The following is a 24,573-nucleotide window of genomic DNA, read 5'->3' as shown; positions in this document are numbered from 1 at the left end:
AAAAGCATTGACATTATATTTCCTCCCATCTTATATTTTGTCCATCACCATGTCCCTTTAGGCGCTCCGTACTATTGAACTTAGTGTAAATAGCATTTAAAGCTATTTGCACTCATGGAGTGGCTATTTGCACTTTTGCACGTACAAAATGTCTGTCAAATATAAATGATTCTGGCCTTAAAGTCCTCCTGTAGTCAATAATTGTATCCCTTAAAACTCATCTTTAATCACCAAAATGACATATTTAAATGTTTTTCTTTGAAAAAAACGTCTTCATGCCTTAAAATATCTTGAGTGTAACTCGACACCCTTGCCTCGTTTAGTATGTGTGGTTCTATGAATATGCAAATGAGCCCCGCCTCCACTCACTCACTCAGCTCAGAGATCCACTGGTTGACGATCACACGTTGATCTGATTGGTTACAAGGTAGTTTGTGACGTCAGAAACACCAGCGATTTCAAAGCGTGTGTTTGAGACTGTCTTTGGTTCACTGCAGTTTTAAGGAGGAAATACTCAGCAATGGTGTCGACTTATGAACTTACACATGCTTTGTCTTAAAGCAGATTAAAAACACCACATAGACACATAAACAACATTAAAAACTGGATTTTCTCCACAGGGGGACTTTAAAGTTGCAATTTAATCAGTGACACCCATTCAGAGATGTCTCTGTCCATCTGCATTAACTAACGGGACCCTTATTGTAAAGTGTCACCACAAATATCATATTTACTAGCAATGCCAAGTTCATTGGTTGGATTCCCTGCATGAACTGATCGCATATATACTTAGAATGCAATGGAAGTCAGTTTGGATAAAAGCATCTGGCAAATGCATGAATGTAAATGATCAGTTTTTTCAGTTGAAAATAACGTTAAATCACACACATGAAGTGCTGTGTTCATGCATCTGTGTCACGGGCTCAGTGAGATTCCGCTGCGTGTTCAAGTGTTTATATGAGCAGCTTTACGGGCCTGTGTTACTGTGAGAGGGATTAGAAGCGGATACAGTGATTCTTCCCCACACGCGCCTGCAGTAAACGTTACAGTAGTGCTGTTATATTACATCATTACAGTCACGCTCCTCAGCGATGACATCTGTGGCTTTTACTGCATTTCTGTGTGTTTTATGAAAGAGTTTGATAGAAGACCAGATCATTGAGCTTGAAAATACTGGCGTTTTACACTCTGAGCCTGTTTTATTTTTTTTATCATTAATATATTCTATTCAAACACATTTATTTGCATAGTGCATTTCACAATACATATCGTTTCAAAGCAGCTCTACAGAAGGTGCTTCCCGAGATAAAACAGAAGAAAATAGAAAATAATTGGCATAGCTGCTGTTCATAACAGATAATCATGTGCATTTGATCTGATATAACTGGAGTATAAGGTTTTGAGGTGCATTATGTGAATGCTAGGCTAAAGAAATGCGCCTTTAATCTTGATTTAAACTGGGAGAGTCTGAGGCTGAACATTATCAGGTATCATACCTAATAATTGATACGGAACTTAATAGGTAACCTATGGAAGCTTGTTTCCGCCACAGAATAAAACATTTTGAAAGATAATTGTGACTTTTTATCTCTCAATTGTGAGTTTATATCTCGCAAATTCTGACATCTTTTCTCAGGATTGTGTCCAAGTCCAATTCTAAGGAAAAAAAGACTGACGTTTTCTTCCTCAGAATTGCGAGTTTATATCTCACAATTGTGTGTTATAAAGTCAGAATTGCGAAATATAAACATGCAATTCTGAGAAAAAAGTCAGATTTCTGACTCTATAACACGCAATTGAACTTTATATCACTCAATTCTGACTTTATAACATACAATTGAACTTTATATCACTCAATTCTGACTTTATAACATACAATTGAACTTTTTATCACTCAAATCTGACTTTATAACATACAATTGAACTTTTTATCATTCAATTCTGACTTTATAACATACAATTGAACTTTTTATCACTCAAATCTGACTTTATAACATACAATTGAACTTTTTATCATTCAATTCTGACTTTATAACATACAATTGAACTTTATATCACTCAATACTGACTTTATAACATACAATTGAACTTTATATCACTCAATTCTGACTTTATAACATACAATTGAACTTTATATCACTCAATTCTGACTTTATAACATACAATTGAACTTTATATCACTCAATTCTTACTTTATAACATACAATTGAACTTTATATCACTCAATACTGACTTTATAACATACAATTGAACTTTATATCACTCAATACTGACTTTATAACATACAATTGAACTTTATATCACTCAATACTGACTTTATAACATACAATTGAACTTTATATCACTCAATTCTGACTTTATAACATACAATTGAACTTTATATCACTCAATTCTGACTTTATAACATACAATTGAACTTTTTATCACTCAAATCTGACTTTATAACATACAATTGAACTTTTTATCATTCAATTCTGACTTTATAACATACAATTGAACTTTTTATCACTCAAATCTGACTTTATAACATACAATTGAACTTTTTATCATTCAATTCTGACTTTATAACATACAATTGAACTTTATATCACTCAATACTGACTTTATAACATACAATTGAACTTTATATCACTCAATTCTGACTTTATAACATACAATTGAACTTTATATCACTCAATTCTGACTTTATAACATACAATTGAACTTTATATCACTCAATTCTTACTTTATAACATACAATTGAACTTTATATCACTCAATACTGACTTTATAACATACAATTGAACTTTATATCACTCAATACTGACTTTATAACATACAATTGAACTTTATATCACTCAATACTGACTTTATAACATACAATTGAACTTTATATCACTCAATTCTGACTTTATAACATACAATTGAACTTTATATCACTCAATTCTGACTTTATAACATACAATTGAACTTTATATCACTCAATTCTTACTTTATAACATACAATTGAACTTTTTATCACTCAAATCTGACTTTATAACATACAATTGAACTTTATATCATTCAATTCTGACTTTATAACATACAATTGAACTTTATATCACTCAATACTGACTTTATAACATACAATTGAACTTTATATCACTCAATTCTGACTTTATAACATACAATTGAACTTTATATCACTCAATTCTGACTTTATAACATACAATTGAACTTTATATCACTCAATTCTGACTTTATAACATACAATTGAACTTTATATCACTCAATTCTGACTTTATAACATATAATTGAACTTTATATCACTCAATTCTGACTTTATAACATATAATTGAACTTTATATCACTCAATTCTGACTTTATAACATACAATTGAACTTTTTATCATTCAATACTGACTTTATAACATACAATTGAACTTTATATCATTCAATTCTGACTTTATAACATACAATTGAACTTTATATCATTCAATTCTGACTTTATAGCATATAATTGAACTTTATATCACTCAATTCTGACTTTATAACATACAGTTGAACTTTATATCATTCAATTCTGACTTTATAACATACAATTGAACTTTATATCACTCAATTCTGACTTTATAACTTGCAATTGTGACTTTAGATCACTCAATTCTGAACTGAAATTTTTTTAGAATTGTGAGATAAAAAGTTGCAATCAACTTTTTAATTTTGATATTTTGTGGCGGAAACAAGCTTCCATAGTAACCAGTGTAGAGATGATAAAATTGGTGTTATATGATCATATTTTCTTGATCTAGTAAGAACCCTAGCAGCTGCATTTTGGACTAATTGTAGCTTGTTTACTGAGAATGAAGGACAACCAGCTAGTAATGCGTCACAGTAATCTAGTCTAGAGGTCATGAATGCATGAACTAGTTTTTCTGCATCAGAAACAGAGAGAACGTTCCGGAGCTTAGCGACGTTTCTGAGGTGGAAAAAGGCTGTTTTTGTAACATATGAAATATGATTTTCAGAAGGGAAATTGTTGTCTAATATAACTCCCAGGTCTTTAACTGTAGAGGACGGAGTTACAGCACATACTTCTAAATGCAAATCATATTCTAATAGGTTCTGTGTACAGGTTTTTGGTCCAATAAGTAATATCTCAGTCTTAGCTTAACAGAAGAAAATTACAGGTCATCCAATATTTTAAATCTTTAACACACTTAATAATTTAGAGATTTCATCTGGGTGTGATGAAATGTATATCTAATTCCATGTTTTCTTGTAATATTACCAAGTGGCAGCATATATATTGAAAATAGCAGAGGTCCGAACACAGAGCCTTGCTGCACTCCGTAATTTACTGTACTGACGTTATCTTAGATTTTTTTCCCTTTTAAAAAGACAAAATGGTTACGGTCTGGTGGGTACGATCTAAACCAGCTTAATGCCTGTCCCTGAATACCAGGGTAAAGTCTGTCCCTCAGGATAAAGGAGTGGAAACCAGACTGTTTAAAGACTCCCTCGTACACCATCGGCCTGTTTGTGTTGCTCGTGTTTCTCAGCAACGGCAGAAACCAAATAATTCTCATCTGAGAGAATCGGTAAAAAATACTTCAGATCAGTTTCACTGTCTTTATATTCAGTTTTAATGGAATCACGGCACAGCAATGAACTCAGAAAGTAGAAATAAACGTTAAACGAATGCTGTTCGCCTTTGCAATACCAGCCGACTTTAACATCTCACATCTGTTCCTCCATCGGTGTTATTTTAAGAGCGTTTGTCTCATGTTCTCAAACGCTGATCGATCACTGCTGTGTGTGTGTGTGTGTGTGTGTGTGTGTGTGTGTTTTACAGTAATAACACACTCTGGAGTTCGCTGGAAGAGCCCAATATCATAAACGCCAAAGAATTTGAGGATCTGTTCTCTAAAGCCGCCTTACAAGCCAAGAAGAAACCGCTATCAGACACGTATGAGAAGAAGAACAAAGCCAAAAAGGTACGTCACAGCCATGACAAATTAGTCTGATATCTTTTCTGGGTTTATATAATGGTCAGTGCTTCCTGTAAAGATGCTTTGTGTGTTAACATAAATGCATAGAGTGTTTATAGCTTGTAATTAAAGGAAATCACATTGTTTTTACCACTAGAGGGGGTTTTCAGGCACATTATGTGTCTCACTGCCAAACATAATAACCTTAAAGTCATCATGAAAGGGAAGTTGCGCTGATCTTTTCTCCTCTATTGTGTCGTATATCCGAGAGAAACGCTTCTGGAACAAGAACAAATGTGGGCGGGGCTTGATTGTGTCTGTGGGGAATTGATTGGATGGTTGTGGTTTGCTATTGGCTGATCTCCTGTGAGTGACAGGTTGGCCCGCCCTCGTCATCAGAGAAGAGAAGAGATGCTGCAAGAGGAACTTATTCTGATTCAAGATTATTAAAACAATAATGTTGTGCATCGATAAATCATCTAGAATAAACACAGTAATATTCCATAAAAAACTAGAATAAAAAATGTAATTATTTTATGCATGAAGCCACATCATGTGATGACAATGTGTTGGTTTCATAAAGATCATTGTGCTTTGGAGTAATTTATCAGTGACATGCAAGGAATGAGGGATTTACTGTTAGTACTTGCATTAATAAGCTTATTTTGAGCTCTTATTCCCCATAATCCTGCTGTGCACTAGTACTTAGTGCTGTTCTGATCAGATGTATAGGCTACATATGGGGGTTAAGAGACAATATTCTACAATATGTTATCGCTTTAACGATGCGGCTGAGATTCATGGTGCATGGACATTAACTGGCTTTCATTCAAGTCAGTTATTGTGGTCAGGCAGAAGTGACTCTTTCAGCGGTGTGTGTGTGTGTGTGTGTGTGTGTTTCACTGGACTGTGCAGTTGTGACAGTAATGGCTGGTCTCTGGTCTGGCGTCCGAGAAGTTAAAAATTCAGGCTGGACCCAAAACAGTCCAGACACACTTGATCAATCAGCTGGGCTCCACATCGCCTGTGTGTGTGTGTGTGTGTGTGTGTGTGTGTGTGTGAGTGAGAATGCACACACACTCATGGGGACTCGTGTCACTGTGGGCCTAAACTGAGGAAACAAGCTTATAAATCATACAGAATGAGTGAAAATGTAAAAGTGCAGAAAGTTGTGTGTGATGGGTCAGGTTTGTGTGTGTGTGATGGGTAGGTTTAGGGGTCAGGTTTGTGTGTGTGTGTGTGTGTGTGTGTGTGTGAGTGAGAATGCACACACACTCATGGGGACTCGTGTCACTGTGGACCTAAATTGAGGAAACAAGCTTATAAATCATACAGAATGAGTGAAAATGTAAAAATGCAGAAAGTTGTGTGTGAGGGGTCAGGTTTGTGTGTGTGTGTGTGTGTGTGTGTGTGTGTGTGTGTGTGTGTGTGTGTGTGATGGGTAGGTTTAGGGGTCAGGTTAGTGTGTGTGTGAGAGTGGTCAGTCTGGGCTTCTGCTACATCATCAGTTGAATCATCGCTCCTATTGAGTCTTTGTTGGTCAGTTTCATCAAATTGTGAGAGACTTCATTCATTTTTAAATGTGCGTAAAAACACATGAATGGAAACAGTTTATGACGAGTTTTGGAGAGTATAAATGTACAGGTTAGTTGTGATGTAGCATATGAATCACATCCATCACCCGTCACTGGCACACACTGGAGCTTTAGGAAGAGTAAGTGTGTGAGAGAATCTCTCGTTGGTGTTTCTCAGATATCTGTAGTCCAGTGTTTATCCTCTCAGACCTGATCCTCACAGCTGAAGTGTGTCAGTGTTGCTGTGTTGAGCCGGTCGTGATGCTCAAACAAACACAGTCCGTGTTTACATTCTGCATATTCAACCAGAGCATCCAAAACATCTCAGACGTCACCGTTAACCATTTAACCACCAGCTTCCCATAGATGAGTTTCATTTAGCCATGAGAGCTGCAGGCTTTCTGATTAACACACATATTATTATTTCAGTAACACTTTACAATAATGTTCATTAGCATGAACTAAGAATGAGCAACACTTCTTCAGCATTTATTAATCTTAATATTATTGATTTCAACATTTACTAACACATTATTAAAATCTAAGGTTGTATTAGTTAACATTAGTAAATGCACTGTGAACTAACATGAACTAACAATGAACAGCTGGATTTTTATTAACTAACATTAGCAAAGATTAACAAATACTGTAACAAATGTATTGCTCATCGTTAGTTCATGCTAGTAAATACATTAACTAATGTTACCATTATTTCAAATGATTGTAGGATTATTGCATTTTTATAAGCGAGTGTCCGGCGAAGTTCTGCCTTTCTGTGTGTGATTAACGTGAAATGATTTATTTAGCCTTTAGCGACCGTGAAAAGGTTAATAGATGCTGGAACTCTCTTGTCTTGGCTAAACACAAGCGCCGCGTTTGCAGATCATCCGTCATGTGTGTGTTTACTCGTTCTGAATCACCCTTCTGAGAAACCGGCCTCCAGGAAAACCAGACGAGGTCTGAGTCGCAGTCCTGACGGTGCAATAGAGCCGGGCCGAGAACCAGACTCGATCAATAGTGTTGCCGTCTCGCGTGTGGCGTCGCGTCTCAGAGCTCAGAGTGATGACACCGCTCAAAGCATGAGGCTAGTGATCAGCGTTAGCTAATTACAGGGTTCCTACAGGGTGCTAGAAGTGCTGGAAAACCCTTGAACACAGACAGATTTCTGAAGAGATGCTTGAAAAGTGCTTGGATTATTGGAAGATAATAGACTATATTAGAAAATAGTGTTTCATTTTATTAATCTTTTCACACCCATCTGATATAGAGCCGTTTAGCCTAGCTATGAGCGTGATGTTGCTCATATAATTATTTAAGTATATGATACAGCTTTCATTCTTCAGGTCTATATATATCATATCGGTATCGCCCGATATATGTTCATTTTTAATGTTATCGTTACCGGCCCAATAAGAAAATGTAGCCGATAGAGATATATATATATATATATATAAAGCTGATAAATAATGTATTATTTCCTCCAGCTGAGACTCTTCAGATGCGCACTGTTCAACATGATGCTTTTAAATTGCTTGAAATATGATTGAAATCACTTCAAAAAAGGAAATTACAGTTCAGTGCAACAGGTCATATTGGCTACACAAAATTATTTTTTAATTTATTTTATTTTTTTATTATTAAACATTATAATTGTGTGTTTGGGACATGGATTTTAATGGTGAGACCTTTGTTTTTATTATCAGGCTCTCAAAAATTATCTAAAAATGAGAATTTAGATTTATCGGCCGATATATCGGTTATCGGCTTTAAAATGTAAAGAATTATCGGTTATCAGACAAAATGTTCAATCCGTGCGTCGCTAGTCTTCTGGCTCAACCTCAACAACTGTTAAAAAGCTTTAAAACATATTTCCGTAGTAAATGGCCTGTTTTGGCAGTACATTGTCTTTTCCATCTATAGGCGCGTTTCCATTACAGATTTTGCACAAAACTTTTGCTTTTTTTTTTTTTATCGATTAAAAAACTATTGCAAAATGGCGATCGGTTCCATTAGCTGATGTTATGCGACTAAAACGTCTTTTTTTTTTTTCTCTCGCTGTCAGTCATTCCAAAAATCATGGCAACGGACGTTGGTAGGTTTATATACATCACAGCCACCGCACTAGACATTATTATTATTATTATTATTAATAGAAGGAAACGTAGGCGTGTTATCCAAGCATTAATGGAAGGAAAGACCCTTATACTTGTGAGCGGCTCGTATGAGGAGTTTCTGGGTGTTTCTCCCTCAGATCTGCTTCCAGGTCTTGATTGTGGCATTTATTTGAGGTTTAGAATCCAGTATTTCTGTAATTCTTCTGTCTTTTATGAATTTAATAAAGAACTCTGTCTCGTATTCTGTCCAAACACACCGCCTCATCGACGTCAGGTGACTGTAAATGCGCAAAAACTGTTTCCATTGCAGTTTTGCGAAATATTCCTTTTTCGAATTGCCTGAAAAACCTCCTCATGCGAGCGGGAAAACGTTTTTGAGATAAATGGGAGTTTTTGCGAAATTGACGTGTTTCCATTGGGCCGTATTTTCAATTCGCGATTTCAATTTGCGCAATTTGAAGGGAAATGGAAACGCAGCTTATCATCGAGATAAAACTAAATAAATAAAACCTTTTTATGCATGTGCTTAAAGGCCTTAAAACGCTTGAACACCGATAATTGCTGATCGCACCATATTTATTTGTTATTGTATATATTATATCTGAGTCTGTTAGGAGAGGTGAGGAAATGTGTGGCTGTGAATGTGTGTTTTGATCTCTGAACATATTATGAATGAATGAGGCATTTATATAGCGCTTTCATAAGTACTACTGTACACCCAAAGCTTTACAGTCGTGTCAGGGGATCTCTCCTCATGTAAATCACATGCTCGTGTGTGTTGTGCGGACACATGTTGATGAGAGGAGAGGGCGTGCTCCATCAGCAGTGCAACTCTCCCAAAAACACAATCGAGAGGAATCGGCGAAGGGCAGGGTCAAACACGACGGCTAATTCATGTCATGTGTTCGAGTGCATCCGCTACTCGCATTCTCAGCGCCTTTACTCGCTCCTGATTATCATATCAAAGCGCACGAGGGGGCGGAGCCTCCGTCATCTCCGTCCGCTCATTGGGCGAGCTCTAATGACTAGCATGTGGCGTCAGGAGAACATGTGTCCGAATATCTGTGCATTTAAGACGGCGGGATCTGTGTGTGCTGTTCTGATATTCATATTCAGAGAAATATTGCATTATTTTAAATATCTAAAATATTTAATTATCATGTGTTGTTCATTGTACTATAAAAAAAAAACGATGTAACTTTCAGAACTCAAACTCCTGCAGAAATTACTTGACCTTTACAATGTCAGATTTTTTGCTTATTTATGCATTTTATTTGTATTATGTATTTAAGTGTTTATTTATTTATTTTTGTCCTTTATTTTCTGTTCTTTCTGCGGCGTGTTCTGGTGTTTCTCTCGACGTCCCTCTCTCTGTGATGTCTGAATATCTCTGCATTTAAGACGGCGGGATCTGTGTGTGCTGTTCTGATATTCATATTCAGAGAAATATTGCATTATTTTAAATATCTAAAATATTATTATCATCGGTTGAGTTCATTGTACTATAAAACCTGCTGTAACTTTCAGAACTCAAACTCCTCGATCCACAAACTGCAGAAATGACTTGAACTTTACAACGTCAGACAAACAGATTTGTTTTATTTATTTTGCTTATTTATTATACATTTTATTTGTTTATTTGTTTATTTGTATATTTTTGTCCTTTATTTTCTCTTCTTTCTGCGGCGTGTTCTGGTGTTTCTCCCGTCTCTCGACGTCCCTCTCTCCGTGAAGTATGTAAACATCACACGCTCAGATGAATCATTATTAATATGCAGCTTAAACAGTAATAATGCTTCTTAAACAAACTGACATTTTAATTGTTTCTAGCTTTATGCCTTTAGCGCTCTGTGTTTATTGGCCGTGTGTTCTGGGAAGCGCTTGACGCCTGACTGTACACACAGCACTCATATGGATGTGGATTCAAATTCCAGAATTCATAAACTTCACCTCATGGAAGCATGTAATAAATTTAGTAAATCCGTCTTGATTTAAGATTTTTTCGATTTTTGGACTGAAAACAAGACAGAAAATCTTTTTTTGCAGTGACATATATATTTCATACCCTCTCCAAGACAGAGGGGAATAAACTTTCTATAATTTTCCGTTTATATTCCACCTTTTAGGAAACTTCATGGTGTCTGAAATCTTCCATTCTAACACTCACTCTAAAGCATAACCGTGTCAGGATCATAACGCATAGCAAACATAATACAGACGACACAGGCGATTGATCGGACAATAGTTGGAATATGAATCAGTTAAATTCAAGAAATACCTCAGCCAATCACACGACAGCATTTCATCATGATCAAGACGATCAGTTCAAACTGAGCATCATAATGAGGAAGAAAGCTGATTTAAGTGACTGTGAATGTGTCATGGTTGTTGAGGATTTTAGTGCAATTTCATTTCAAAGTCAATAACTTTATCCCTTAAAACTCGTCTCTGATCACCAAAATGACATATTTAATTGTTTTTCTTTGAAAAAAAAACGTTTTTCATGCCTTAAAATATCTTGAATGTAACTCGACACCCTCGCCTCATTTAGTATGTGCGGTTCTATGAATATGCAAATTCACCCCGCCTCCACTCACTCACTCAGCTCAGAGATCCACTGGTTGACGATCACACGTTGATCTGATTGGTTACAAGGTAGTTTGTGACGTCAGAAACACCAGCGATTTCAAAGCGTGTGTTTGAGACTGTCTTTGGTTCACTGCAGTTTTAAGGAGGAAATACTCAGCAATGGTGTCGACTTATGAACTTACACATGCTTTGTCTTAAAGCAGATTAAAAACACCACATAGACACATAAACTACATTAAAAACTGGATTACCACCACAGGGGGACTTTAAAGTTTACATGCACACACATTTCTTAATAATGTTTAATCATCGTAATCTTTCTTAAGTATTGTGGAGTGATACGACTTGAGAGAGATGTAGGAAATCACTGGCCTGAGATGGTCCGGTTCTGTACTGGTTTTGAGGTGGTTCTGTACTGGTTATGTATTGGTTTTGAGGTGGTTTTGGACTGGTTTAGAGGTGGTACTGTACTGGTTTAGAGGAGGTGGTTCTGTACTGGTTTAGAGGTGGTTCTGTATTGGTTTTGAGGAGGTGGTTCTGTACTGGTTTAGAGGTGGTTCTGTACTGGTTTAGAGGAGGTGGTTCTGTACTGGTTTAGAGGTGGTTTGCAGTCGTTCATTAGTGTGTGTGTGTGTGTGTGTGTGTGTGTGTGTGTCAGGGCAGATCTGCTCACATTAATAATGAAGGCTCACTCCACCTGCCGTAATGCAATACTCTCTTCTAAAGACCCGTTGCGCTGGTTCCCACTGAACGCCACAGTAGCTTAACGACTCTAATGCCGTCGCTACCTAATGAAGAAGACCGAGGCATTAAGTTTTAGAGCGGGTCTTTACCGTGCCAAAGCTGTTGTGGCCTTTATGAGGGAATGCAGTCATTAGTAATTGTGACCATGTGTAGCGACAAATAAAAATCCTGTGAATTTATAGTTTGTTATAAACTCTCCTCAGTGCTCGTCCAGAGCTCAGCGATGGCCTTTAATGGGTCGGTTCTCTGCCGCTTTCTCACAGCGAGGTCCAGATCGTGACAGCAGAACACCTGAGCGTTTGATGTTTCTGCTTGTTACGCATGAAGAGTCCAGTGGGATCATGGGACACGACTCCTGAAGCACAGCTTTATTACGATGGCCTGATGAAACATCAGCATAGATGAGGAGGGTTTAATAGCAGATAGTGGAGAATGATGGAAACCTGAAGTATAATGTTGCCTGATTATTGAGTTTCTTGACTCCTGTCGGATTAAACCCTGTTTGCTCACAGGAATAGTGTTTGTGTTGAGGATGACTGTGAGTTCTGCTCTTGTAGATCATCAAGCTGCTGGACGGCAAACGCTCTCAGACTGTGGGAATATTAATATCCAGCCTCCACCTGGAGATGAAGGACATTCAGCATGGTGAGATCTGTGTGAGTGTGAGTGTGTGTGTGTGTGTGTGTGTGTGTGTGTGTGTGTGTGTGTGTGTGAGTGTGTGTGTGTGTGTGTGTGTGTGTGTGTGTGTGTGTGAGTGTGTGTGAGTGTGTGTGTCTGTGTGAGTGTGTGAGTGTGTGTGTGTGTGAGTGTGTGAGTGTGTGAGTGTGTGAGTGTGTGTGTGAGTTCGAGTGTGTGTGTGTGTGTGTGTGTTTGAGTGTGTGTGTGTGTGTGTGTGTGTTTATTGTGTGATTGAGTTCGTCTGTGTGTGTGTGTGTGTGTGTGTGTGTGTGTGAGTTCGAGTGTGTGTGTGTGTGTGTGTGTGTGTGTGTGTGTTATTGTGTGATTGAGTTCGTCTGTGTGTGTGTGTGTGTGTGTGTGTGTGTGTGTGTGTGTGTGTGTGTGTGTGTGTGTTATTGTGTGATTGAGTTCGTCTGTGTGTGTGTCTGTGTGTGTGTGTGTGTTTGGAATGGTTGCAGTTCTCCGAGCGCCTGCATGTCTGATCTGGTTGATTTGTTTATTGTAGCCGGTGACTCTCCACAGCGCCAACACGAGCAACACCTCCTTAATGATCTGAGTGTGATCTCTCACACACACACACACACACACACACACACACACACACACACACACACACACACAATAATCAGTGAACCCTCACACACACATGGCAGTATCTTGGTTACATTGATGATATTAGATGATTTATTTAATACATGGTACTAAAATAGAACTTTTGAATGAGTTTGAAAATGAATGACAAAGTATGAAATTTGAATGAAAAGAGATTTGAAAGGACCTGCGAATAAACGTGAACATTTCAAACAGAAAAGCGAAGTCCTCCACTGCATCAGACGCTGATATCTCTGGATCTGGTGGAAATATGAAATAAATAATGAAGAAATAATGAGGCTGTGTTTGTTTGTCCTCATAAAGTGCTTTATGTTGCAGCTGTGCTGACGGTGGATCACTCTGTGGTGGATCTGGAGACCATCGAAGCTTTATATGAAAATGTGAGTACATAAAGAAACCCGAGAGCGCAGAAGAATGTTCACGAGATTCTCTATTTATTTTCTACACTCCATGTTTTAACAGCACCAGCTGTTCGTCTCCTCAATAAAACGGCCTTTATTATTTCATTAAACGCATTTAATAGTGTGTGTGTCACTAACTCTAACCATGATCTGATGGCTTGGTCAGTTTTAAGAGGATTTGTGTAAATGATATGCATTATATATATATATTTTATGCTTTTATATCAGTAGTCAGCCGGTTATCTGAATGACTAGTCAACTAGTTAGTCAACTGTGTAATTATGCTAGTTTAGAAACTTAGTGATGGATAGACACTAAATACTAATAGATTTTTATGATTAAAAATACATTTTATGTGAGAACTTATGGATTATGAATGATAACTGTAACATTGATCCTTATCTCTAGATAAACTGACGAATGTTTTTGATTCGTTGATGTTGAATCGTGATTCGTGACATTTAATCCTGCATTTTATGAGGTTGCTGAAATGATATTTGTCATAATGAATGTTTGCAGAGAGCTCAGACTGATGAACTGGAGAAGATCAGGAGACATTACGAGACGTCTAAAGAAGATGAAGTGAAACTCCTGGATAAACCTGAACAGTACGTCCTTCAAACGCTCTCATTCTTCCGCTCAGTGCGTCGTGAACCAGATCAGAGACTGTTGTGGAGGATTTTAGGACGATTCATCTTATATTTATAATCAGAATCTTAAATATCTTAAAGGGAATGAGGAAAGCCTTAATTATCGTTCCAAGAGTCTTAAATTTGGGGACAGAAAAACAGGATTTGCTTTAATAAAGGTGATGATTTAATTAAATGAATGTGAGCGCTGCACGTTTCAATTTTAGTTTTTAAATAAATAAATATAGAATGATTTATCATTTTTACTCCCTTTTCTTACAAAAAGGTTTAAAGACTGAAAATTTGTCAATTTTATATATATATTAAAAAAAAAAACCCTTCTTATTATTTCAGCATTTGTTGCGAGCCTCATCCCGAGCGTGAAGCTGGTAAACCTGCTAACTTTCACACTATATGCACAATACTACTAGAGAAAGACATCAGTGACAACAGCAGACGTTCAGTCCCGCGTAAGGACGACTTTAACACACATCACTGTGTGCTGGGAAAGTGTAATGTTCCCATTACGGTCTATGAACATCAAACGTCTATTTTAAAAGAAATTAATAATGTCTTTTTCTTGTTTATGTGAACGTTCCATTGTATCATTTTTCACACGTTATGGAATGTTACATTTGAACGTTCAGAAACAAGTAGCAACATTTAAAAAATGACAAACGTCCAACTGAATTTTTCTGAATGACGTATAAATAATGTTTTTGTGCTGATGTTTAGAGAACATTATTAAAGACCAGATACTTTGAACTAATGTTCTGTTAACGTTACTTAAAGTGTGTTTGTTCATAAATTTGAGAGAACCCTGTTAGCTTGGTTACAGCTCCAATTAAACACATTATTATTATTATTATTATTATTATAATAATAAATGCTTTAACAAAAATATGCTTGTATGTTTCTGAAAGAGCATCTCGTCCCAGAGTAAGCGGATTAATGCCATTGTTTTTATAAAAACTGAGAGGTGATACATTTACTCTCACATGATGTACAAACATCTTAACCGTTCCTGTAAAACCACTGAACATGTTTCTTCTGTGCTTGACCTTTGACCCTTCACTGTAGTGAGTCAGTGTGAGTCCGTTCGTATGCTAATGAAACCGGAAACCAGCGATCTCTGCACATGATTGTGTGCCTCTGTGACTCGTGCCGCTAATATTTGACGTAATTACACTTAAGTGCACTTAGTTACATCCAGATTTGTGTGTTCGTGTGAAGACGCTGTGACCTCTCTGATGTTCTGGGTTTTCTCTTTCATCTTGCTGTGCAGATTCCTGTACGAACTCTCCCAGATCCCGGACTTCGCTGGCCGCTCTCACTGCATCATCTTCAGGGCCGTGTTTGTGGACTCCATGTCTGCGGTCCGCCGTAAAGTGGAGACCATCTCTACTGTGTGCAAGGTGAAATGAAGCCAAGCTGGTTAATGATGTCACGCAGATGGTGGAGTAATTACTTCTCTTAATGAATCAGTTTGAGATATAATTAATGGCAGATTTTTGGGGTATTTGAGGACTAATTCTCATTTTTCCTTCGTTATTTTGCTTTATTTCCAGATTCACTAATAGGCTCGTTCTTACGCACATGAACAGCACTTTTAATAGCACTTATATCCATACGCAGATGAGATTCCGTTATATTATAATTATTATAATAATAATAGCACTAATATCCATACGCAAATGAGATTCAGATATATAATAATAATAGCACTTATATCCATATGCAAATGAGATTCAGATATATAATAATAATAGCACTAATATCCATACGCAAATGAGATTCAGATATATAATAATAATAGCACTTATATCCATACGCAGATGAGATTCCGTTATATTATAATTATTATAATAATAATAGCACTAATATCCATATGCAAATGAGATGTGGTTAAATAATAATAATAATAGCACTTATATCCATATGCAAATGAGATTCAGATATATAATAATAATAGCACTTATATCCATATGCAAATGAGATTCAGATATATAATAATAATAGCACTAATATCCATACGCAGATGAGATTCAGATATATAATAATAATAATAGCACTTATATCCATACGCAGATGAGATTCCGTTATATTATAATTATTATAATAATAATAGCACTAATATCCATATGCAAATGAGATGTGGTTAAATAATAATAATAGCACTTATATCCATATGCAAATGAGATTCAGATATATAATAATAATAGCACTAATATCCATACGCAAATGAGATTCAGATATATAATAATAATAGCACTTATATCCATACGCAGATGAGATTCCGTTATATTATAATTATAATAATAATAATAGCACTAATATCCATATGCAAATGAGATGTGGTTAAATAATAATAATAATAGCACTTATATCCATATGCAAATGAGATTCAGATATATAATAATAATAGCACTTATATCCATATGCAAATTAGATTCGGATATATAATAATAATAATAATAATAATAATAGCACTTATATCCATACGCAAATGAGATTCGGATATATAATTATAATAATAATAATAATAATAGCCCTTATATCCATACGCAAATGAGATTCGGTTATATAATAATAATAGCACATGCACACTGTTCAAGAACTATTTACAAATAGCTAAATAATGCAAAATGCATAAACAAAATAAAGTCAGAAATAAAATGTATATGCAAACCACTCACTCAGTAGACATCCAACAAGATGAGGTCATGTGGTGTAGCATATTACTGATTGAAATAATTATTGTTGCATGGTGCAAGACGTTTTGAATTAGTATGTTTATATTTGATTATTCCTTCCAGTTCCAAAGTAATGAACATCAAACATGATCAGCTTGACTCATTATTTCTTTGAACTTCCACCAAAACAAACAAAAAAGGATTAAAAATGTAATGCAATCAGAATAAAAAATATTTATATGATACCGGTGACAAAATGAGGTCATGTGACACAGCATTGATGCGCAGTTCACTGGTGTGCTTGCAGGATGTAAGTGTTTGCTGTGCTTCTACAGGTGTTTCTCGAGAATGACAGTGTGAAGGATGTGATCGGGCTCATTTTGGCCTTTGGAAACTACATGAACGGTGGGAACAGAACCAGAGGACAGGCGGATGGGTTCGGACTGGAGATTCTTCCTAAATTAAAAGATGTCAAGAGCAGGGTATTACAATAATAACACTGTAAACCTGAATGTGATACGGTCACCTCAACCTCTAATAATTCTTTCCTTTTCCCATCAGGACAATCATATTAGCCTGGTGGATTATGTGGTGTCTTACTACCTGCAAAACATGGACGAGGTACGGCCGTTTACACTGTTTCCCTGCTCGTCACCCAAACGGCTCTCAGTGGGTGTTTAACCCCATAAATGACTAACATTGATCAAAGCAAAGCCGTCTGAAGACATCAGAGTTCTGGTGATGCAGAGGAAATCCTCAGTGTTTCTGTCTCGTTTTCCAGCACACATATCTAAACATTCTTAATTCAAGATGCATTTACTGGAGGAGCAAAATCACTGAAGATTTAGAGTCTCGTTTTCTGGAAAATCTGTCAATATTCAATGAGGTCAAGATTAAAACAAGAACAAAAATCTGTCAATGAAATGAAAACAAATTCCAAGGGTTATAAACTAGATAATTGGCAGATATTTGTTCTTGTTTTAAGCAAAAACATTCATTTTGATACATTTTTCAGAAAACAAGACTCAACATCTCAAGTAAATGTGTCTTGATTTAAGAATGTTTTCTCAGCGAACAGGAAACAGTTCTTCCAGTGACGTTAATATAATGTCTATTCAAAGTATCTGGTCTTTAATAATGTTCTCAAAACATAGTTTATGGATTATGTTTTTAAATGTTTCAGTTTGTCTAAACGCTTTTAAAATATTGCTACTTTTTTCGGAACATTCAGAGAACATTCAAAAGTAACATTCCCATAATGTTTGAAGAATTATGAAATAGAATGTTCCCGAAAAATTCACATAACTTAAAAAAAAAAAAAAACTGCTGGACTTTTGAACTTTCATAGAAGATTCAGAAATAATGTTTTCTTAACCTTAAAGGTAATGTCAGCAAGAAGGCTCGATATGTGTAATAGAAAACAAGACAAAGATACCAAGTAAGAAAATTCTTGTCATGCACAAGCAAACGGTTTCTCTTTCTTTTTTCCTGAAAGGTTGTGTTGTTGTTGTTGTGTTTCAGCATGCAGGAACAGAGAAAAGCGTTTTCCCACTGCCTGAACCTCAAGATCTCTTCCACGCTGCACAGGTCAAGTTTGAAGATCTGGCAAAAGACCTTCGCAAGCTAAAGAAAGAGCTGACAGGTATGAGTCCCATCCGCCGGTGTGTGGTTTAATGCTGGAGATGGACAGAACGACAGTCTCACAAGGTATAAAAGGTGCTCAGACTTTATTTACAGGGTTCGTAAAAATTTGACTTTTTGAAATTTAAGTCCTAGAAAACCCATGAAAACAGCCATATTTATGAAGAGGCACTTGAAAAGGGCTTTACTTGCTTGAAATAAATGTTGTTGTTTTGTTTTGTTTGTTTTTAACACAAATACAATCTTTTCACGCAAAATTCAGACCTTTTCTCGATACGAATTACGGCATCATTATAATATAAAATATTATTTATTGAACAATAATAGCCATTATAAACTTTGTATTTAATATATATTATTAAACACGTTATAAGATGTATTTTGGATGCCTTATATCTGTTAGGTGAGTTTTAAAAGACATTCTAAAGACATTGTTTGATAAGCGAGATCTCTGATTGTAGTCCTTGAAAACCAAAAAAGTAGAGCTTGAAAAGTCCTGGATTTCTTTTTACAGTTTCTGTACGAACCCTGTAATTGATTACGCCTTGATAATGTACACAGCAGCGATTCATTCCAGTGAATCTTTTGAATCGCTAAACAGAGTTCGTTAGATTGATTCACTCATTGCTTCAGTGAGTCATTGAATCATTCGCTCAAACGTTTTATTATCCTTTATCCGAATGATTTTGCTGCAGTGTTCACCAGTGTCGTTACACCCCGTCTGTCCATTTAAAAGCAACTTCTTTTCATGAAACTGTTTTTACACTGGGAAAAAAGGCGCTTTTACCACAGTTGTGCTCGGGGCCGCCGCAGAGGTCAAAGGTCACGCCCCCCCAGCCCCCTGGTGTCTGCAATTATTTAAATCAGCCAATAATATGGCATATGAAAGCAATTAGATATGCTCTCTCCTCATTCCCCTCCATTTGAGAATCGTTGTTAAAAACTCTGATCCTCAGTGACCCGAGGGAAAAACACGAACCGGCTACAAAACCACTGCCGCCCCACCTCGAGCTGTCTGTCACTCACTTATTAGCACAAAAATGCAAGACAATAAATACAGAACAAGGGCCTTAGCATTTGATCCACACCACAACAAAAAAAACCCCGTCTGGCGTGCGAGTCCTCGGGCGTTGGCATGAGATCGGAAGGAGAGTGTTGCAAGCGCACCTACGACTCAGTGTTTCTGGACAGGGATAAATATTTATGCCATGCTATCATAAAGAGCTGCAAGTGTTCCTAATTATTCCTCGAGTCATTTCTGTTTAAAGTGAGAGCGGAGAGGAAGTCGAGGTGGTGAAGAGAGAGGTTCTGGACCGAGTGCATCTGACGTACACGTGTGAGGCTCTCGAGACGCGGCTTCCTCCTTTGATATGTTCCTGCTTCTGCTCCAGCCGGACGGGGAATCTGCGGATCCAAGTGTTTTACTGCCGCGAACGAACATGTAACATCACTAGTGGGTCGCGGATCACTCTATAGGGGGTCGCGGGACTTTCTCTGTGTTCGTGGTGTCACACCGGCACAGCCAAGAAGTGCGCTTCACAAAAGGCTCATTGCAACAGGCTACGTTTACATGCAACCAAATAATTTGTTAGTAAATGCCTTGTATGAAAAGCCTTTATATAAAACACCTTAATCGACCCTAATGAGCTCAAGTCGAATGAAACTTCGATGGGATTGAAAGGGTCGGTTTATTCCTTTTCCAATCCGATCGAGAGGACTTGTAAACACATGATCGGATTGAAAACTGAAACTGAAAGGACTGCGCATGTGCAATGATGTATGACGCGCTGAACGAGCAGTTCTTCCTGTTGGATAAAGTGTCGTATAAATGAGTGTCCCGTCATCCTATAATCCTCCTTTCCCAGTGAAGTGGAGCAGGACAGCGGCCCACCAGTGCTTGCTTCAGACTCTCACCCACACACTGCGTGATGCATATAACCAGCGCGGCACAACGGTTCATACGCTCACTGTCTACAAATTATGACCAGAAATGGATAAATATTAAGTCTGCTGTATAAAACAAATAAAGAACTAATGTAAGAGAACAGTTAGTATGCGCAAACAGCGGGAAACTCTGACATCAGCCCGATCACGTTTAGCGTTCATCTAAACATCAATCAGAGTGAATTCAGCCCGATGAATTATGTAAACGCAGCCGGTCCTCCAACGAATCGTATTTTCGAATGTCGTACGTTTAATCGTTATTGCCGTAACTTTCTAACGCTGTTTTTCAACTGTCCGATCACAATTATTTAATATTGCCGCGAACGACTCTTAATGGACAAGGTCCCACTCTCTTTACGTGATGTTACGCACACTAGCCCTATTGCTATGCCAGACCTTATTATACTGTACGCCGCCACGGAAACAGAAAGCAGGAATAGGCGGACAACAGCTAGTGTGCGACACTACGAGTCGCACTTTCCCAGATTCCACCGCGTCTGGATATGATCCGGCGGTCTCAAGTGTCACTTTAACGTGAGTAAAAAATCAGTTTGCCTCATAGTCTGCCTAATTATTGAAAATATTTGTGTGTTTTCGTGAAATTAATTATAATAAGCATATAGGCCTACGGTTAACCTTTCAGTTAGGCTATTGATTTACTTCCCGCCTTAGTGGGTCGTATGATTGGCATACAAAAAAGAAAGTGGGTCGCAGTGGGCAAAAGGTTGAGAAACCCTGATCTAAAGTGTCACTGATCGATCATTTACGCATATATGATGCGCTCACTCAAGCTAGAACTAGCAAGGCATTTCACAAGAAAGACGGAGCGCAAGTGAATGGGAAAGACCCGCTGCATCTTGAGACAGGCTCTTTTAACCCTAAAACTGGCACTGTGATCTGGGTGTAACATAGTTTTTGTCGTCTTTTTTGGGGCGTAAGAATGTTTTCATCAAATCCTTTTATCATTTATCACAGCCTGGTCTGTCTTGAGTATGCTGGTCACATGATTTGTTTCAAAAAATGTGTGTTTAATTAGTCAGCCTGACCTAAATCCAACATGGCTGCCAGCGGTGCAGGACATTCAGATTTTGAGAGAAGTAAATATATATTAAACTTACTTTTCTTTTGATAAAATAATACTAACACTGCTAACATTAATTATGAACATTATCTTAAGGTGCTGAAAAAGAAAATTTATAAAAATGTTGTTCATGTTGTTATTTAGCACGTTTTGAAACATATGTTACACCTGAGTCACATTGCCACTTTTGGGTATAAAAAAGGGATTAACTTTTGTATTCATTTTTGTAACAATCTTTGTATTCTGAGTTTTTTTTTTTTTTTTACAAATTATAAAATGTACAGGTTAAACTGATACTGGTCTGTCTTGAGTATGATGGTCACATGATTTGCTTCAAGTTATCTGTGATCAATTAGTCAGCCTGACCTAAATCCAACATTTTATACCATTTTACCCATTTTTTGTTTTGACCATTTCTATGGTAACGCAAGGTCCGATTTCAAAACGGTTTTCACAGGCTGAATCTTGAGTTTGTAAGCTTTCCAATGATATATAATATGTCAACATTATATGAGTTGAAGTATAGGATATAATTGTTTTAAACATGCAATGGCAGTTACAGTTATAGATTTGGTCCTTATACCCTAAACAGGCAGTGTGATCTGGGACTCACAACTCATAACATCCAAAATACATGATTTACTTAAGTCCAGATGATATAAAAAATGACATGAAATTATTTGTTGCTTATCATTTTCTACTCTTGCCTGTTTAAGGGTTAAAATAACCATTTTAGCGACACGGCGTATTAAGAACCCAATGCTGAGTGATTAACTCCCGCCAAGCCAGTCACGACTAGCAGAGTTAGACATTTTCACACGTTAAAAAAATAATTACGACCTCATGTTTTGTAAATCGCGTTTGCCTCCGAAACTTCCGTCGGTTATACATTTTTTTGGATCGGGTTTGATTTTCTGTGTTTTCCGCATGCGTAGCTCAAGTGTTTTGAATGGTGTTTTGACACTTCAGAGCCACTGAATCACGAATACGGAAAAACGCATGTGAAGATTTGGGACTCCGTGTGCAAGGAGCTTTATTATGAGATCTCCGGGAATCTGCAGTGCAAGAAGACGGGCTTTGAGGTGTTTTTTATTCAGCGAGTCTTCAGCAATACCTGCCTTTCAATCCCATAACACCAAATAACACCTGACATTTTCTTCTTAAGTAAAAAATGAAGATGTTCTTAAGAAAAATGTTCAAGAATTGAAAAAATCAAGAATTGCACTTAGGAACATTCTTACGAACTTCTTGGAATTGATCTTAACTTCTTTCTTAGGAAGATCTCCATGAATATCTTCTATTAATGTTGCATTTGTTCATAACTTTGAGAGAACGTTCCTGTCAGAGTCAGTAGTTGGTCGTGCCAGCTCGTCTCGTGTGTGTTTAAGTGTTTGTGTTTGCTGATGTTACACCCGTGGCGTGTGACACGGCCCGGCGCAGGGGTCGCGACACGGGGTCGTTCTCAGGGGCCGTTATATGTCTGAACGATGAGACGAGAGCGAGACGGAGATGCCCTGAGACAACCCGACTGCCCTCCACACTGCTCTCTTCAGCTTTAGCAGAAATCTGATCTGCGTTTCTGCTCCTTTACTCTCGCCAGGGTTAAAAGAGCCTCTCTTTCTGCAGTGGAGCTTGTTTGTGTTGTGTCTTTCGTGTTTCGTTCCTGCAGCTCAAAACAGAAGGTCATATATTTAATTCCGATAAGCATCATTGTCAGGAGTCAGTTGCATCTTAGCTTGAATTGCAGCATTAAAAATGTCTAATATTTTCTCTTTTCTGTTTAGAGAATAAAGCATGTTAATAACTCCGTGTCTGCGCAGCTTTAAAGCAGCCGAGGAAGAGCATAAAAACCCTCCAGTTTGAGATTAAGCCACTGGCGGGGCGTGTAATTTCCTTGGGAAGCGCGACCGCAATTCCCAAAGCAAAAACCCCACTAACCGCTCCATGCTCGGGAATATCCAGGCAACTTTGGGCAAAATAACGAAAACACAAAAGGAACTTCAGAGGCGGAAAGCACAGGGAAGCACAGCTGTTCTTCTTACATTTTAATGACAGCAGACAAACATCATCGCATGAGTAATGAGTATCAAAGAATAACAGCTCTGGACTGGCCGTTATTGAACGCTTCCAGATGAAGAGCCTTCAGTTCTCAAAATTATCCTCTTCCTCCTCAGTGTTTCACTTGTTTTCCAAATCAAGAAGCATTTACTGGAGGAGCAAAATGACTGAAGATATTAAGTCTTGTTTTCTGAAAAATGTGTCAAAATGAAGTGAGTTTGTGCTTAAAACAAGAATGACAATGTGAAAAAAATCTAGATTATTTAGTTCTGTCAGATATTTGTTCTTGTTTTAAGCACAAACTCACTTCATTTTGACACATTTTTCAGAAAACTTCAGTCATTTTGCTTCTTCTCCAGTAAATGTGTCTTGATTTGAGAATGTTTAGATATTTGTGCTGGAAAACGGGACAGAAACACTGAGGAAGAAGAACATCATTTGTTGCAGTTCTCAAAATCCTCCTCTTCCTCCTCAGTGTTTCGGTCTCGTTTTCCAGCACAAATATCTAAGCATTTACTGGAGGAGCAAAATGACTGAAGATATTATAAAAAAATTATCAAAGTGAAGCTTGAAAAACAAGAACAAATATCTGCTATTGGGGTCAGAAAAGTTTTAAAAATAAAATATTTTTATTTTTTATTTTATTTTTCATTGTCAGATATTTGTTCTTGTTTTAAGCACAAACTCACTTCATTTTGATGATTTTTTCAGAAAACAAGACTTAACATCTTCAGTCATTTTGCTCCTCCAGTAAATGCATCTTGATGTCAGAATGTTTAGATATTAAAATACTAAGCAAGAAAACAATGCGTGTGTTTGCGTGTCATTTACTCCACGTCGCTCTCTGCATTTATTTTATAAAGTAGC

At 37.1% G+C, this 24,573-nt stretch overlaps 1 protein-coding gene across 2 annotated transcripts in view; it reads left to right on the top strand.

Annotated features, from left to right (window-relative positions):
- The window catches only part of LOC311280427 (formin), a 75,291-nt gene that overhangs the window by 28,304 nt on the left and 22,414 nt on the right, over window positions 1–24,573 (top strand). For both annotated transcript variants that reach the window (XM_084392583.1, XM_084392584.1), the window contains 8 exons: window positions 4,813–4,954; window positions 12,527–12,614; window positions 13,578–13,639; window positions 14,180–14,268; window positions 15,575–15,704; window positions 17,318–17,464; window positions 17,544–17,603; window positions 18,504–18,624. In XM_084392583.1, coding sequence (XP_084248709.1) covers window positions 4,813–4,954; window positions 12,527–12,614; window positions 13,578–13,639; window positions 14,180–14,268; window positions 15,575–15,704; window positions 17,318–17,464; window positions 17,544–17,603; window positions 18,504–18,624 — 839 coding nt within the window. The remainder of the gene's footprint in view (window positions 1–4,812; window positions 4,955–12,526; window positions 12,615–13,577; window positions 13,640–14,179; window positions 14,269–15,574; window positions 15,705–17,317; window positions 17,465–17,543; window positions 17,604–18,503; window positions 18,625–24,573) is intronic.

This window comes from Rutilus rutilus, assembly GCF_951802725.1.
Source record: "Rutilus rutilus genome assembly, chromosome: 21".
Taxonomy (NCBI): Eukaryota; Metazoa; Chordata; class Actinopteri; order Cypriniformes; family Leuciscidae; genus Rutilus; species Rutilus rutilus.
Note: the sequence above shows the minus strand (reverse complement) of the source record. Positions and strands in the feature narration are given on the sequence as shown.